This window comes from Poromitra crassiceps (genome assembly GCF_964638095.1).
Source record: "Poromitra crassiceps genome assembly, contig: HAP1_SCAFFOLD_125, whole genome shotgun sequence".
In the NCBI taxonomy this organism is placed as follows: domain Eukaryota; kingdom Metazoa; phylum Chordata; class Actinopteri; order Beryciformes; family Melamphaidae; genus Poromitra; species Poromitra crassiceps.
The window spans coordinates 83,110-100,912 of NW_028152234.1; the positions used below are offsets into that span (position 1 = coordinate 83,110).

The 17,803-nt window shown below is 43.3% G+C and overlaps 1 protein-coding gene across 1 annotated transcript in view; it reads left to right on the forward strand.

Moving 5' to 3' along the window:
* The window catches only part of LOC310800853 (NACHT, LRR and PYD domains-containing protein 3-like), a gene marked incomplete at both ends in the record, with an annotated part of 85,651 nt that extends 68,524 nt beyond the window's left edge, over positions 1 to 17,127 (forward strand). The window contains 3 exons of the mRNA XM_083664750.1: positions 4,002 to 4,172; positions 4,386 to 4,410; positions 16,600 to 17,127. Of these exons, the coding sequence (XP_083520876.1) occupies positions 4,002 to 4,172; positions 4,386 to 4,410; positions 16,600 to 17,127 (724 nt within the window). The remainder of the gene's footprint in view (positions 1 to 4,001; positions 4,173 to 4,385; positions 4,411 to 16,599) is intronic.
* Positions 17,128 to 17,803: the final 676 nt, after the last annotated feature.

Below are 17,803 nucleotides of genomic sequence, written 5' to 3' on the forward strand. Positions count from 1 at the left end.
GGGCGCTATCAAACATAGCCAAATCATCGGAAAATGTCATATTTTCCATACCTTTGGTGTGAATATGATAAAGTGTGGTTATTTATGGTGGAGGGATGGTCATGCATTTATCTCCAGTCACTCAGGGAGGGACATGGAAAAATATTTATAGATCTGGGGAGGGTGAAGGAAAAAAACGAAAACAAAGTCGCCCCTGCACCATACCCCCCCTCTCATAAATAACGGACTGTCCCTTACTGGGCAGCCCAGGTCTGCCTCTCAGTCTGGGGCTCTAACTAATGTTAGCCAGGCTGCCTGGTCTCTTCTGTATATCCTTAAAACAGCTATGAGGAGAGGAGCTTGTGAACAACATCCCCACAGTCAAAACACTTCTCTGAGATATCCATTATAAAAACTCTCCTCATGCTTGACCCCAAATAAAACCTCCAGTGTATGTTTGTGTGACTCTTGCGTGACATTATAGCACACATGGGCAAAATGCGGCACCAGGGCCAGACCCGGCCCCTGGGCCATCTCAATCTGGCCCCCAATGTCCTCAACAGAAAACAAAACAACCCCCCAAAACTCAATAAAAGGCAGAGTTATGTTAATAAATCTCATCTGCTATAGAGCCATTTGATTTGTATCACTATTATATTATATCAGGGGATTAACAGGAGAAATGACCAATCACAGCGGGAGAGAGGGTTAAAAATAGACTCCCATGAAAATCATGTTGGCAGGTATGATGTCCAATGTGTGGCCCTAAGCTTACTTTATGTAAACCAGTATGGCCCTCTGGAGAAAACAAAATGTTGCCCACCCCTGCATTATAGTCAATGCTTCAATAGCTAACAGCTAACGTTAGCTGATGGCTGGTTGTGTGTTAAACTTGTGTTAAACCCTAACCCATATTATAGCCGGGAGTTGTAACGTTATGAAACACATTTCCTGGCATAGGCAGGCAACAACCTCGTAAGTTCTGAAAACGTGTCTATTACGTTATTCCAGCTAATGTTAAAGGGCCCATATTTTGCTAATATAATGTATTATTATTTTATTGTTGGCCTCCACTAGAGTAACTTATTGCATCAGTCATAGTTGAAAAAACTCAGTTTATCTTGTACTGGCTCTCACTGCCCCCTTCAGTTCACCCTCTGTCTGAAACGCTCTGTTTTAAGTCCTGTCCCTGAACCCCCACCCTCTGGGAAATACTCCAGGTGGGCAGCGCGAGGAGTTTTTGTGTTTGCAAACTTCTGCCCAGAGAGCTATAGCGCTGTAGAAGCGAGACTGTCTGTCTGTCTGTCTGTCTGTCTGACTATCTATCTATCTATCTATCTATCTATCTATCTATCTATCTATCTAGATAAGATAGATAGATAGATAGATAGATAGATAGATAGATAGATAGATAGATAGTCATGCATAACAGAAACAGACAGGCAATCTCTGCTATGGCTACTAAATTTGGTAGTTGTAAAACAATTATATCAACGAGCAACGATGAAAAACGTGACTTGGACATAAAGCAAGCTATCAATTGATATATCAACATCCCCCTAGCTATCTACAGCTCCGCTAGGCCCGGTGCACCCGGACATTTCCTTCGGTGGCTGGCCGAGCAGGGATTCTATTACCGTGGCCGCCATAACGTTACACCCTGCCCGGAGAGCTTCACACTAGCTAATGTAGCTAGTTAGCTAACTTCCCAAATGCTTGTAACTATAAGTGTGCCTCTCCTAGCAAAGGCTACACGGACCAAACCAAAATGAGGACTTGGAGAAGTCAGCAAGTTGGACTAACGTTACAAGTTCTGAAAATGTGTGCCTTCGTCATTCATTGGTTGTTCATGTCTATGAAAGGCAGCTGTGCTGCTAGGCTAATAGCAAGTGCTAACGTTACCCAGCCGGTAAGTAACGTTAGCGCTTCCTAGCTGCTAGGTACAACCGATGCTGGAATGAGACACATATTTTCAGAACTTACCACTTCAGTCAGCCTACATCCTGGCTCACTTCCAAGTCGTCTCCTTGTTTTGTGTGAAAGTGAAAGGCAGATACGGCCGAGACGAGTGGAAATTAGCAGCGCTAAATGTCAACACAAGGAAGGGTGGGGACTGCGCGCCGGCCGGCCGCAACGCTTTGTTGCCAGGGTAACAAGTCCTACCTGACATCACCAAAATTATGGTTCTCGCACAAAATCGGCATAAATCCATGTCATCTCGTCTACGAGAGTTCATGGGCGGGAGGGGGGTTCATGGGGGTAACATTAAAACACTTTCACATATTTATTTGAAGCTTAGCCCATGTTTAATATGACCATCCAAGATTGTAACAACATATATATGATACAAAATTAAGAAATGCATAATATGGCCCCTTTAACATTATCGGTTGTTCGCAACGTTATTATGCCAGCTGTGAAAGGCTAGCACGATGCAAGCTAACACAACCTGGTTCATAGTATTACTTTGGTATGATATTACGTTGGCTTGCACGCGTTAAAACCGATAACGTTAGCTTGTGTAATAAAACACATTTTCTGAACTTACCACTTCAGTCCTAAACATACGTCCTAACGTTACTTCCTCACACACTTTTCTCCAAACCAGCATCTTTTTATTGTGGTCCCATCACACATCAAGCAGAACCCGTCTGGCCATAACGTTACGCAACTTACTATTCCCCAACACACATATACAAGGCTGTGATGAGGGGATAAGCCAGTGACGGCTTGAGACTGGCTGCCACAGCTGTCAATCATCCCTTTGTATATCGTCAAATAACTACAAACTGATCAGAAACATGACCACTTGATTGATGATCTGAAATGATAGAAACCACCTTTGGGAAATAATATCTGATGTGTACGTTGATTGTTTAGTTTGGCTCATTTCCCACCCACTAACATGGCGGAGGCGGGACTTGTGACCTATACTGGGACTGACCGCCAGGGCGGCGATCTAAGATGATTGCCATCACCCACATCACCATCTGTGGCCAATCCATCCCCCTTTCCTCACTCATAACTAGCCTTGGTGTCACACTGGATTCATCACTATCTCTGGACGCACACATCAAATCCATCTGTCAAACCTCCTTTTTCCATCTGAAAAACATCTCCAAACTATGCCCCTCACTAAGTAAACCTGATGCAGAAAAACTGGTTCATTCCTTCATTAACTCCCGCTTAGACTACTGCAACTCCCTATTCGCTGGCCTTCCCTCCAAAACCATCCAGAGACTTCAATATGTCCAAAACTGTGCCGCCCGGATTCTTACAAAAACACGCAAGTCAGAGCACATCACCCCGGTTCTGCACTCCCTTCACTGGCTCCCAGTTAACCACCGCATCACCTACAAACTTCTCCTGTTAACATACAAGGCCATCCATCACACTGCTCCAACCTACCTCCAAGATCTAGTTACCCTTCAATCCTCACTCCGGACACTCCGATCATGCAGCTCCAACCTCCTGTCTGTCCCTAGGACCAAACTTACAAGCATGGGTGACCGTGCCTTCTCCTCACTGGGCCCCCGGCTGTGGAATCAGCTCCCAGGACCACTCAGGGCTACAGACTCGTTTGACGTTTTTAAATCAAAACTCAAAACCCACTTATTTATTTTAGCTTTCCCCTAGGGTCCTCCCTCTCCATTTACACGTTTTATATTTTTATGTTTTTATCCTTTTATCTTTTTATTCTTTTAGTAGCTATTCCTTTATATTTATTTTTATATCTTTTTTCCCTGTTTGATTGCTTGATTGTTTTTGTTTTTATCGTGTTTTTTTTATCATGCATCTGTAAAGCACCTTGTGAAATCCTTGGATTTTAAAGCGTGCTATATAAATTGAATTTATTATTATTTATTATTATTTGGCCTCACTGAAAAGAGCTGATATCCTGTCCATTCTTTTTACAGTCAATGATCTATACATCCATATAATGAAACTGTGTGTGTGTGTGTGTGTGTGTGTGTGTGTGTGTGTGTGTGTGTGTGTGTGTGTGTGTGTGTGTGTGTGTGCAGGCTGTCAGGCTGTATGATCACAGAGGAAGGCTGTGCTTCCCTGGCCTCAGCTCTGAGCTCCAACCCCTCCCATCTGAGAGAGCTTGACCTGAGCTACAATCATCCAGGAGCCTCAGTGAAGCTCCTCTCCGCTGGACTGGAGGATCCACACTGGACACTGGAGACTCTCAGGTATTGAGAGACAACGCCTGCTAGAAGGCTGAGAGTCACACACATCTTCTCTGTCTCAGTGAGAAGAGGAGGAATCTGCTGGTCTGACTTTGTTTATTCCTCCAGTGTGGACCATGGTGGAGTGCAGAGGCTGAAACCAGGTGTGAGGAGATGTAAGTGTGTATTTAGTTTGATTCATTAACAAACTAACTTCAATGTCATGTCTTTAATCAGAATCAGAGTTATTTTATTCACCAAGGTATGTTTCCACTTACAAGGAAAATGACTTGGTGTGACCGCCTAATTTTAGTTGTATGAACGACCGTGGACAATAGCTCCCTCTTGAGGGACTTTCTAAGAGACATGGGGCCCTATTCTCCCACAGGCCTTCGGCGCTAAAACGGGCCTTAAACGCAAAAAAACGTGCCTTGCGCCTGTTTTGGGACGATATCAATATGGCTTTACGCTGCCAAATGCGCTTTAGGCCGAATGGGCGTGGCGCAGTCCCAGAATGGGCCAAAGTGGGCGTGTCGGCCTTAAATCTCGGCGTACTGCTATCTTCGCACCTGCCGTAAATTTAGCGCTTTGCGCCTTTGAAAACCAGGCCTATTCAGTGCGCCAGTGCTCTTCTGCTGCCTCTCCCCTGTCACCCTTCTCTGTCTCTCTCTGAAACCAGGCCTATTCAGTGCGCCAGTGCTGTTCTGCCGCTTCTCTGTCACCCTTCTCTCTCTCTCTCTGACTCCCTCGCTCAGACAGACACAACACATAGCAGCACCCAGCTTCCCATAGGAAATAGCAGTTGTAAGTTTACTGCCTGTGAATGTCCCTGTCCCAGCATGCAATTGGGTCCTCCATTTCGCTACTAAATAGCAACCAAATGAGCCGAAATAGATATAAAAGGTAGATCTAAAATAATGTGTAATGGTAAGACAACCTGCAATTGTACAACATTTCAATATTGGACCAAATAAAACATCAAAATGAAACACCACCCTATGTGAAACATATATGTCCTCTTGAGCCTATATATACCCTGTGTGGATTTAACGTGATTTAGATAAGTTTGATTTGATTTGATTTTATTAAGGATCCCCATTAGCTGGTGCCATAGCAACCAGCTAGTCTTCCTGGGGTCCAAACATACAAACAAATTAGTACAATTGCAAATGTAAAATTATTAAATGTCAGTACTCAACACAAAATACATAATGAACAAATAAGATAGCTAAAAATTACATCGAAAAAAAAGAAACAGAAAACAAAAACAAATACAGATACTTTACAGTGTTAAATAAACTTTAAAACTGTAAAAAGTGACAGCGGAACGCGCTTCGGAAGCTTCTACTGTCATCTGCTATACTGTGATGTCCGCTCCAATAACTTGGCCCTACTCCACATTTAGTTTTACAATAAAAACACATTTATGCAATGACTTTACATAATGTAGGCTATATTTATGTGCATCATCCTTCCTGCAGCAGGCGAGAGAAAATGATATCTTTCTGGACAAACTTTCACCAATCTAATAGGCTATATTTTTCTAGCTGATGCGTTTAGAACATTATTTTCACTTTGATCTTGCTATAGTGTAGCGTATTTACATGCTTGCAGTATTGAAACTGCAGTTAGATTGGTTTGAGAAGCATAATAATATGGAATAATAGCCTATAATGCAGACAGACCGACTGGATGAAGGGAGGGGGGGGGGGCAGAGCGTTTGGCTTTCGTCTGGTTTTGCGGGATCACTGGAATTGGAGCTAAAAAGGCAAGCGTGCGATTCGTTTATTGCAGTTATCCAATGAGCATGACGGTGCATAATTTTACGCTTAAAAGGCGTGGTTGTAATGGTTGAGGCTGCGTCTAGCGCCAGCACGACGATATCAAGTGCGCTGGTCCACGCCCACTGATTTGAGCTGCGCCAGGCGTTCGGCCTAGAAACAGCGCCGATGCAACGATAGGGACCTTAACACTTTGAGTGCCACGGCCCTTGGGCAAAAGGTGCTGTACTGTGCCACATAGGCCGCAATGCATTTTAAAACAGTCATATAATTTCTTTAATAATTACTATGTAAACACTGAACACGCACAAATAACGATGAGACTCTCTTCTATCACCTGCAAAAAAAAGTTTATTGATCCCATTTTCCGTTCTTTAGTTATGAGCCGGAGAAGATAGCTTGATTAGACCAAAAGCAGCCCTTTTTTTCTACGAGCTGAGATAATGAGCCTTTTGTGAAAGGAAGCATTTCAAGCACATCATTGACTCATTGCTAATATTTTCTGATGTAATGCTGCAGCTGCCTGCGGGTCTGTTGTATGCTGTAGTGTCCTGCGTGCCCCACCTCCCCCCCTCCTCCTCCCCCCCCCCCGTTGTGGGAGGAGTAGCTCTCTGCTCTGCTGGGCTCTGCTGTGAATGCGTTTGTCTGCGTGTGCTCAGCAGTGAAAAGTCCGCTAGTCCAGCTTTTTTACACCCGCGTGTATGTCACCATGCTTCCAGTTGAGAACTCCACGGCTGATTATGCAAATGGATTGTTGCAGCGGACACGAGGTGCTCAATTGTGACAGCAGATTGGCTGCTGCAGGGGCACAGCTACGTTATGCTTCAATGAAGCAGCTGCATACGGACGGATGCGATGCGATTTCCTCTTCCCAAACGACTTCTTCTGTGTGTTTTACTCTATGGTTTTACTCCACTTTCTCTCATCTGGAGTGCGCTGTCGCCACCTAAGGGTTCTGTAAAATAGGTTAGACACATTCAATAGCTATCATATTGTAAGAGGCGATGTAAGAGGCATAGATCGACACCCCCCCGTCAAAAAAACAATTTCGAGTTACTGACGCCATTTGGCGTCGCTGGCAGCCTACGGTAAATTTCTAATGACGCCATATGGCGTCGCTGGCACTCAATGTGTTAATGTGAAAGCAGCTCTGAGAGGCTCACTAGAAATGTAGTGTGTGCTTATGACTTATAAGCATATATAACCCTAACCCTCCTGAGGGACGTTCTAAGAGAGAAAAGTTCAAGTTAAAAAATATAGCTGCAAGCGGCAATTGAGGCGTCCAGGCACAATTTGAAAAGACAGACAGACAGAGAGACAAAACATTACTATACTGTAGGTATATAGACACATATAGAGATAGAGAAATACAGATAATATATGAACTTTTTGCATTTTTAGCACCCACTAGTGGTAGTTTGGGTGTGTTCCAGCAACACTGCTCAACATGTCTTACTTTTCGTGGGATTTGATGATGATGGATTACAAGTTCTGGCTAGTTTAGTGTTAGGAGGACATGTTTCGTTAAAGCGTTGGGGCCCTATAGCGTACACCGGTGCAGAAGGCATCTGCGGTAGCGTTTGCGTCTGTGCTCGCTCTCTTTCCTATCGTCCACCTGCACACCTGCAGGCCATGCGCCCGGTACTGGGAAGATAGCAAGCAGCTTTGTGCTCCCAAACGCGCCCGTGGGCGTGCTGCTCTGAAAAGTAGGTGTGTCCATGGAAAATCCTGACGCACTGCCATCGTACAGATGAGCACAAACAACTTTGTTAAGACGAGCTGAGACCACTTCTTACCACAATCTACACCTCTCTCTCTCTCCAAATCTCTCTGTTTTGTCTATGTCTCTCTCAGGTTTATTACTTCATAAATAAATTAAAGACCCACTTATTTAAAAAACCCTCAAATAGTAATATAATATTACAACTACTACTAATAATAATAAATAAATAACTTTATTTATATAGGACGAATCAGCATGACATCACAACAACAAAAACAGCACTTAGTGAACTCAGTTAAGTAGTATGAGTTGTGCCAAACAAACGTTAATATCTCAAAAACTATCCATCACATCACTTATATTTAGACTTTGTGAGTGAGAGCAGAAGTAGCTCAAGGGTTTGATGTATAATATATGTATGTTGTGTTAAAGTCGTGTGAACTGTCACAATTTTGTGTGGATTTAGTCTAAAGTACAGCCTGCTATGTGAGACACACTCAAGGCTGGTCCCATTATAAAGGCTGAAAAAAGCATCAAACATAAACTGTGATTTCTCAAAGAGTACAAAAGATAAATTAAAGCTGAGTTAAGGTGATCAAGTCCTAAATGTGCTGACTCGTTGAAAGTTTAAATGGAGTGTTAAAGTATGAAGGAGCAGTTAGAGGTCAAATAGGGCGTGGTTTCACATTGAACTCTGTTTAAAACCAACAGCAGTTTCTTCCAGAAGCTGTGAAGCGGTTTGTTCCAAACAGCATGATCGCTCATCCAGCAGCTTTCATCAGATCAAATACAGCTCAAAGTGCTTCACACACACACACACACACACACACACACACACACACACACACACACACTAGGGTTTAATCCCGGGAAACGGGATTCCCGGGAAATGCCATCGAACCCATTTCCGGTTTTCCGGGAAATTAATGACGGGAAACTGGGAAAAAATGTTGTTGTATTTTTACATGCAGAACATATTGGAATAGGCCTATATTTAGAAATATGCAGACAGTTTACTTTCTTAAATGATGTAGCCTATGTTTTAAAAAGAACATGTAATATATTAGGCTACTGTAAGCATTGTAAAGTCATTAAATGATCACGATGTACATGTATAGACCTTATTCGCTAACCCTGGACAGCACCATATTGTTGACATACCATCCTGCGCGCACACAGCGCTGCAGCTGACAACTAGTAACAGCCTTATTGTCATTTCTGTTCCATTACAAAATAGCGATGCTAATGATACCAATAAAAACCCCACAGTTGTTATTTGCATGCTGCCGACGGCAGCCGTTAATGCCTGTAATAAATAAACAAAAGAACGAGGTGAACAGACTTTGCTGTGAGGAGCTGTCAGAAAGTTTCACCTGTCTCAACTAACTATCCACACACCTCTCCTGTGCTGCTAACGTATCCTCAGTCTCGCTCCCTTCACGTCTGAGGACCGTAGAGCTAGAAACAAACCACGGGGACTTTATTGCTGTCATTACTACAGCCATGCCTAACGCAGGTCACCATCCGAACACAATTGGAACGATACAGGTAACACTAACAGCGGCTAGCTTCCTATAAACGCTGCTCCACATAGGCTGTCACTTTGAGAGCTGCTGCGTTATGTCAACAATATGGCGGTGGTTAGCGTGCCAGTACGTGAGTGACGTCAATCGAATAAGGTCTAGGCATTTCGGAGACATCAAAGTGAATCAATCAACCAACAATCAATCAATTTTCTATTTATATAGCGCCAAATAACGAGGTATTGCAGGCAGATTTTAATACTATCTTCTCTGACAACAATGCTATAGCCAGTCATTTGAAATTTGATATCCTTTGTAGAGTGGAATTAATTTCTGATTTTATTTCGGCGTGTTTTGGCCATGTGCCTTTGTGCACTGTGCACCGGTGGAACACACTGAAAGCTTATTGCACAACATAGCCTAATAAACACAAAGCCGACGATGTTTCTTTTCTTTTCTACTATACTTCTGACTTGCTTGAGGGGATTGTGCCATGACCGGTAATGCAGTAGCCTACGAGATGGCGATTGAGCACCGTGCAAACTTCACCAGCGGTGAAAACGACAATCAGCCCAGCCGTGCGTCCTCGGTTCGTGTGCCCCAGGTTGGGCAATGGGCATGATGGTCTGGTCGTAGGCGATGTCCATGCACAGAGGGGTGGAGATAGTCTGATACAGCCGTGCTCCAGTATGCGGTATGGAGATGTCTGGGCACGGCTGGAAGACGAGCAGTGCAGCCGCCAGAGCGCAGCGCAGCAGCCCATATAAAAGCACGCATTGACAGGTATCAGACAGCATTGATGTTGTGCGTAAAAGAGCGTGAAAACAGGCTGATTGACGCGTTTACGGCTCCATTCCTTCCACGGCAGTTTCCACAACTCTCTAAGAAAATATTTAGCCTAGGCTACTACAGGATTTATTCATACATTCATACATTTATTCAAACAGCCTAAAAAGTTAGTTAAAGGAGAATTTCGGTTTTTTTGAACCTGGAGCCATTTCCTGGCATTAATTATGATTTGGCCACTCACCTAGCGATGTCTGCAGCGTTTCTGGGCGTCCTAGCGTTGTTTTGAGATCAATATCGTCCAAGTCAGTCGTAAAATGGAGTTGATTTGGGGCCAAGTGGTAGCCTGTATTTCCTGCATCTAAATAGCTATTTTTCTTCCCGTTTTCGCCACATATCGCCGTAATCAGATCCGTCAACATCCAGCCGAGTGTTATTTCACCCCAGGCTGTTTCCTGGACTGCACAGGGATCAAATTACCTCAAACGTGATCTAGGTCACCAAGTCTCGTGAAGTCACGCGATACTTTCCTGTCAACTGGCCAAATACAGGCAGGACGCTTTGCGGTCGTGGTTTTAGCGTAACCTATGTGGGGTTTGGCGTAACCTATGTGGGATTCGAAATAACGAAGGTTATGCCAAACCCCACATAGGTTACGCCAAACCCCACATAGGTTACGCTAAAACCACGACCGCAAAGCGTCCTGCCTGTATTTGGCCAGTCGACAGGAAAGTATCGCGGGACTTCACGAGACTTGGTGACCTAGATCACGTTTGAGGTAATTTGATCCCTGTGCAGTCCAGGAAACAGCCTGGGGTGAAATAACACTCGGCTGGATGTTGACGGATCAGATTACGGCGATATTTGGCGAAAAAGGGAAGAAAAATAGCTATTTAGATGCAGGAAATACAGGCTCACACTTGGCCCCAAATCAACTCCACTTTACGACTGACTTGGACGCTATTGATATCAAAACAACGCTAGGACGCCCAGATACGCCGCGGGGATCGCCTGGTGAGTGGACAAATCATAATTAATGGCAGGAGATGGCTCCAGGTTCGAAAAAACCGAAATTCTCCTTTAAATTGTGATGTTTTGCCTTAATTAATTAATATTAATGGCACCAAATAATACATTCGTCAGGTTGGGAACAAATAGGTATATTTCTCCTTGATGTATAAAAAAAAAGAAAAACAACAAATTTCCCGGGATTCCCGGGAAAGAGCTCTTCATTTCCCGTTTCCTGGTATGGCTCATTTTCGGGAAAAATATTAAACCCTAACACACACACACATAGACACACATACACACACACACACACGCACGCATGCACGCACGCACGCACGCACGCACGCACGCACACACACACACACACACACACACACATACACACACACACATAGACAGTGCTTCACACAAGACATTATTCAAACCATAAGAAATAAGATCATAGAAAAGACAAACCATCTCACTCTGCTCATTGATTGAGACAATTATGCATGAGGATATCCTGTTCCAACACGCACGCACGCACGCATGCACACACACACACACACACACACACACGTGCATGCGCACACGCACATGCGGGATATCGATAATTATTGATAATTTGAATTACCCGTTTTTATTAATAAAAAACATGAGAAGAAAAAGGTTGCATTTAGCCACTTCATTTTGAACCACCTTATTTTCAAGGCACACAGGTAGGTTTAATTTGTTACACACACACACACACACACACACACACACACACACACACACACACACACACACACACACTGCAAGCAGTAATTTACAGACATGGTGACATTTTACTTTGATGACAGCCTAGCGTTGCCAGCCTTCTAAAAAAATGTTTGGTAACGTGTATTTCAGGGTTGTAGGGTTAACGTTAGGTGAATCAGAGGTGTTGAAAAGCCTGGGTTTTGCTTTGACTTGCTTAACTACAAATATGCCATAGGCTTATGTAGGGCTGGAGGGCGACCGCGCGCCGTTGGTTGGGCGAGAAAAAGCCTTGCCTGGCTGAAAATGCGATAGGCTACATTTCTCCATATCAGTTTAATATACCCATCAAGACTCCGCCCAAGCAGAAGACATAAAGTCATAAGCTGTGTGCTCAATAGATGACACAATGAGTTATTAGAATCCTGTCCCAAAGTACAAGTAAAACCTTTCCAACAGTTCAACTTTGTATCTGCTCACAGAAGTGAATTGAGCTGTGGATACCATTCCATAAAGTAACGTTGCAGACATCCGTATTTGTGAAATTGGTGTCTTAACATTAACGTTAATTTCCCGGGCACTTATTTTTCCATCGTGATTATTCCACAGTGAACCATTGTGATCCACGATGGCATCGTCATTGGCGGGGGTGGGGGGAATAATTAATTATTTATTAAGTCGCGGTAATGCCATTCATTGCAATGCGTTCATTAACAACTGGACAGCTGAGCTCTTCACGGAGACCAGCGGGCTTCGATAGGCTACTATTAGCCTCTGTGCTAACAGCACAGAGACAGGCGACTGAATGAAGCAGTGGCTCTCACTTCCAGCAATTTGAACGGCGCAAATAACAAAATGTTAACGTTACAGGTCCTCACCAACAACGTGTGTGTGTTGAATTTAACTAGCTGGCAGTAAACTGACTGAATTACTGGCTGATATAACGTTAGATTCGCGTGGGCTGTTGAACCTAATGAGAGCGATTTGACGAGAGGCGAGGAGAGTTGAGAGAGAAACACAGCTGCTGCTGCTGTAGCCCAATGCTGTAGCCTCAACGCGAGACTGATCAGTCATTCAGACTTGAGTCTAGCATTGAGGCTGCTGCTGTGAGCGACTTCACCTTTCACTTTGGAAACAGGCAAGTTAAATTCACAGTTGAAGACTTGTACTCACTTTGGGTTGAAAACAGGAAAGAACGTGAAGTTTCTTTTTTGTCTTAAAAGTTATCACAACAAAATAACTGACTTCTCATGCGCGGGGGACGCCCCGGCGACATTAAACAAGCACTCCCAGTGCAGAGAAGCACTAGAGCGGAGGAGGGGGGGTGGAGGCTTTCCTGAACTGAACTGGGCGTGCTTGTTTAATGCCGCGGGCGCATCCCCCGCATGTCACGGTAAGAGGACTTGGCCTCTTTTATTTTTAAAATGGCACACATTTATTTTGAACAGATAATTAATAATTAATCACGATGATCTGATGTAGAAGGCCCAGAGGTCGATGGGGGGTCGGCCAATCACGATGGTCGATGCCATCGGCCATCGTGCCAACCCTAGCGCACATACAGACACAGAGACACGCACACACACGCACACATACAGAGCAGACACTCACACACACACACACACACACACTAGGGGGGAGACACTGGCACCAAGTATTGATATTTTATTAAAATATGCAGGATCTTGAAACTGATTCCCCCACAGCCATTTTGATAAACAGGGTCGTCGGGTTGTCAAAAATATTGATACTTAAATACTTACTCGACATTTTAAATGGATACAATACTCATTTTCTACTATATCAAGTTTATCGATACCAGCAGCGCTTCCTCTGCCTCCTCCATGCACACACACACACACACACACACACACACACACACACACACACACACGCACACAACACACACACAGACACACACAGCAGCTGTTAGCTACATTAGCTAATCCCACTACTGCTACTGCTACTACACCAACAGTGTGAGTGACCAAATGTTTAACTTGTTAAAGGATGGCTTTTCCGTGGTGAATATGAAGATCTATTAAATGTAACGCACCTATGGAGTTGGAATCTGTTGAAATTTTTTGAATCGATGGTTGCTAGCCAGAGAAATCAAAGAAAATGCACTCTGTGGGGTGGGGTGGGGGTGGGAGGGGAGGGGCGGGTGCGAAGGGGTACTCCACTTCCCACAATGCACTGGGCTCGTGGCCTTCTAATAAGTCCACGCCCAGCCCGCAGGCAGGCCCTTCCACTCTGAAGACATCAAACTCCAGTAGGTGGCGGTAATGCACAAAAAGTTGTTTGCAAAACCGCCATAACACAATAGAAGAAGAAGAAGAAGCAAGCAGGCGCCGCAGGAGCGCTGGCTAAAACATAATTCACGCAATCTTGCTATTACTCATCTTTACTTCGTTTGTTCATCAAATGATAATGGCAAGGGTTAAATGTGTAGTTAGCGCGTGCATGGCAAAGAAGAGGAGAGAAGGAGAGGAAACGGGCAAAGCGCTTATTTCGCATTTTTCCCCAAAAGATTGAGCGCTACGGCTAGCCAACCGCTAGGTAGCTAGCATTAGCATAGGCCTTCATTAGCTTGGAACTGCGAGTTTGCAATAACCTAGTCATTTGAAAGAGGACTATCAACGTTCTTTTCTAGCCACGGAGACAGCTCAGAGTCGGAAAAGACTGAGTTGGCTGGTTGCAATATAACACAATGACAGAATGTGGCTATTTTGGTCATGGGTTTCATACACTTTCTGTAATAAAACATCTAAAGCTAAAATCTTATCAGATGTGGTGCTCTGGAACATAATATTATCAAATGAGGGTCAGTGGTCTAATTTGGCACAGTTTAGGGGTCCTTGACATGAAAAGTTTGAGAACCATATACTGTCTTAGAAAATGCAGTAGGATTTCTATGACGAACTGATCTGTGATTTCTACTGGCATAAATGAAGACATTTTATAGGTTGGTGTGAAAATCAACAGCTCTGCATCCCATGTGTTTATACTTTGTTTTTACAACAGTAAAAAGTTCACGTTTCTTTGGTTAACACAGTAGTATTGAGGCAGGTGCAGAAATAATAGATGCCAGCAATAACTGCTCAAAGATCTCAAAGAATCTACTGCATCTAATGTAAATATCTACCTATTCTCTAGAGCTTTTACAACCCCATACCGGCATGACTGATTATAGTGGCAAATAACCAAAGCAACATATATTTAAAATTTGAATACAGGTTCTGACAATATATAAACACTATGCAAAATATAATAATAAGATGTAGCCTACAGAAAATGAAAAATGTTCGTCTAGCTAATTCTAAGATTTCCAAAATGTTCTCTATGCCATGGATTGTTTGCTGGAAGCCACGGTATTGTTTATCAGGTGAAGGGTACATGGATCGCCTGCACAACACGCTGGCAAAACAATACAACGATGCCTCCCTCTCTCGCACTGTAGTCCCCACTGGAGGAAATGTCACGACACTGTCAGCAAACAAACAAAGAAAAAACACTATTAGAGCGGCAAGACTATTTTCAGTGTAACGTTTGACTTACATACAAATGTTCTGCTAAATATTATTATGCAAAAAACGATTGGTTATCATCATACTCTACTAGCTATCAGGACTAACTTTACACAGACACCAAAACAGTTAGTAACATATTGTTACACGTATTGTTGTATCGCTATGAAAAACAATCACATAATTATTTAATTTATTCCCATATGCCACTATAAGACCAAAACATAGTAATGTATTACACATTCTGCTATTGTCGAAGTTGTCCTGCTTTGCTACTCGATGATTGACACAGACTGCAACCAGTCTGTACGTAACCGAATCAGTGGGCATAGCAGAGCGTCCAGAGCCTAATGATGATTCATTTGGAATGGATTCATTGGGGTTGGTAAACTTTAGGCTAAGAGGCACACTGATGGCAGTAACAAATAGCAGACACTGTGGTATTTAGAAGTGAATCATGGACATTCAGAACTGCTGTTTGGGCTGTCTTGGGCTACACTCTGAGCATACTGGGGGCAGCAGCTCAGCTTGAGGGAGGCTTTGGAGGGAATTGTAGCCTACATGAAACATGAAAGCTGGAACATCCCCACCCCCCACTAACTACTTAAGACAATTTAAAAATATATTGTGAATATATGCCATTGTTCTCTTGTTTTAATAATAATAATAAAAAAGACTCTTAATGTGTAATTTTTCCTCCGTGGTATCGAAAATGGTATGAGTGAGTGAGTGAACTCCGAGTGAGTTCATGTCAATTCTGCTAATAAATAAATAATAGCTGCTTCTTGCCTATTAGAGGTATTTATTTCTCTTCAGTTACACAGATATCGTGATGTATCGTAGGTTAAATTTGTACCCTGAATATATCAATTATCGTAGAATCGCTGTATCGTGATAACATCGTTATCGAGGGCCAAGTATTGTGACCGTATCGTATCATGAGACATGCACACACACACACACACACACACACACACACACACACACACACACACACACACACACACAGCTCCTCTTCTGTCTCTCCCTCAATACAAAAGAATAGATACAAAACTGCCCTTAATCTTAATCTGGCTTCCCACCCGCAGACACGGCCAAATGTGCCTGTAAAGTTACACGGGGGCTCGAACGGGCAACCCCCATGTTGGTAGGCAGGGATTCTACCGCTGCACTACGCAGACACCAATGCATTTATTACCTTTTTGAGGTTGGTTTCTCTTTTGATTTAAATCAATAAATGAATATAAAATAAAATGAGCCACAAAAATGAAACAGTTGAATAATAAAGAGTGAAGTTATTAATAGAACAATAATCAACACAACAGGTGTGTTAGATGAGAAGCTGCTGTTGTATTGAGTCTTGTTCTCTCATCAGATGCCTGTGAACTCACACTGGACCCAAACACAGCACACAGAGAGCTCCTCCTGTCTGAAGACAACAGAAAGGTGACGGTGGTGATAGAGAAGCAGCCATATCCTGATCACCCAGAGAGATTTGACTTCTGGCCTCAGCTGCTGTGTAGAGATGGTCTGACTGGTCGCTGTTACTGGGAGGTGGAGAGGGAACGAGTGGTTCTTATAGGAGTGACTTACAGAGGAATGAGCAGGAGAGGAGCGGTTAATGACTGTGTGCTTGGAATGAATGAAAAGTCCTGGAGTCTGAACTGCTCTGATGATAACACTTACAGAGCCTGGCACAATAGCAGAGACACAGTCATATCTCTCCCCTCATCTGTCTCTAACAGAGTCGCAGTGTATCTTGACTGGCCTGCTGGCTCTCTGTCCTTCTACACAGTTTCCTCTGACAAACTCATTCATCTCCACACGTTCAACTCCACCTTCACTGAACCTCTGTACCCTGGGTTTAGTGTGTATGATGATTCCTCAGTGTCTCTGTGTCAGATAGAGGAGTGAGAGAGAAACACACTGTGACCAAACACAGCTGCTGACATGATGCTTTACTCTGTACAGGTTCAAATATCTTTATTTTGATCTTTGTTATATTTGGTATTTGATTCATGTCATCGTTCCAAGCTGAACATTTTGATGTTTTGTAGAACCGTTTCCCAGAGTTACATGTTAAATAAACACGGTTTTATCTGTTTACAAACTTGTTTTGTAATAAATGTGTTGACATTGTTCACTCTGTGTGTGTGTGTGTGTGTGTGTGTGTGTGTGTGTGTGTGTGTGTGTGTGCACACGTGTGTGTGTGTGTGTGTGTGTGTGTGTGCGCACAATAGAGAGAGCTACATTTCTCCATATCAGTTTAATATACCCATCAAGCCTCCGCCCAAGCAGAAGACATAAAGTCATAAGCTGTGTGCTCAATAGATGACACAATGAGTTATTCCAATGCTGTCCCAAAGTACAAGTAAAACTTTTCCAACAGTTCAAGATTGTCTCTGCTCACAGAAGTGAATTGAGCTGCGGATACCATTCCATAAAGTAACGTTGCAGACATCCGTATTTGTGAAATTGGTGTCTTAACATTAACGTTAATTTCCAGGGCGCTTATTAATAGAACAGATGTTAACACGTTACGTTTAGGGTTGTGCGATGTCAGTAAATTATCCATCGTGATTATTCCACA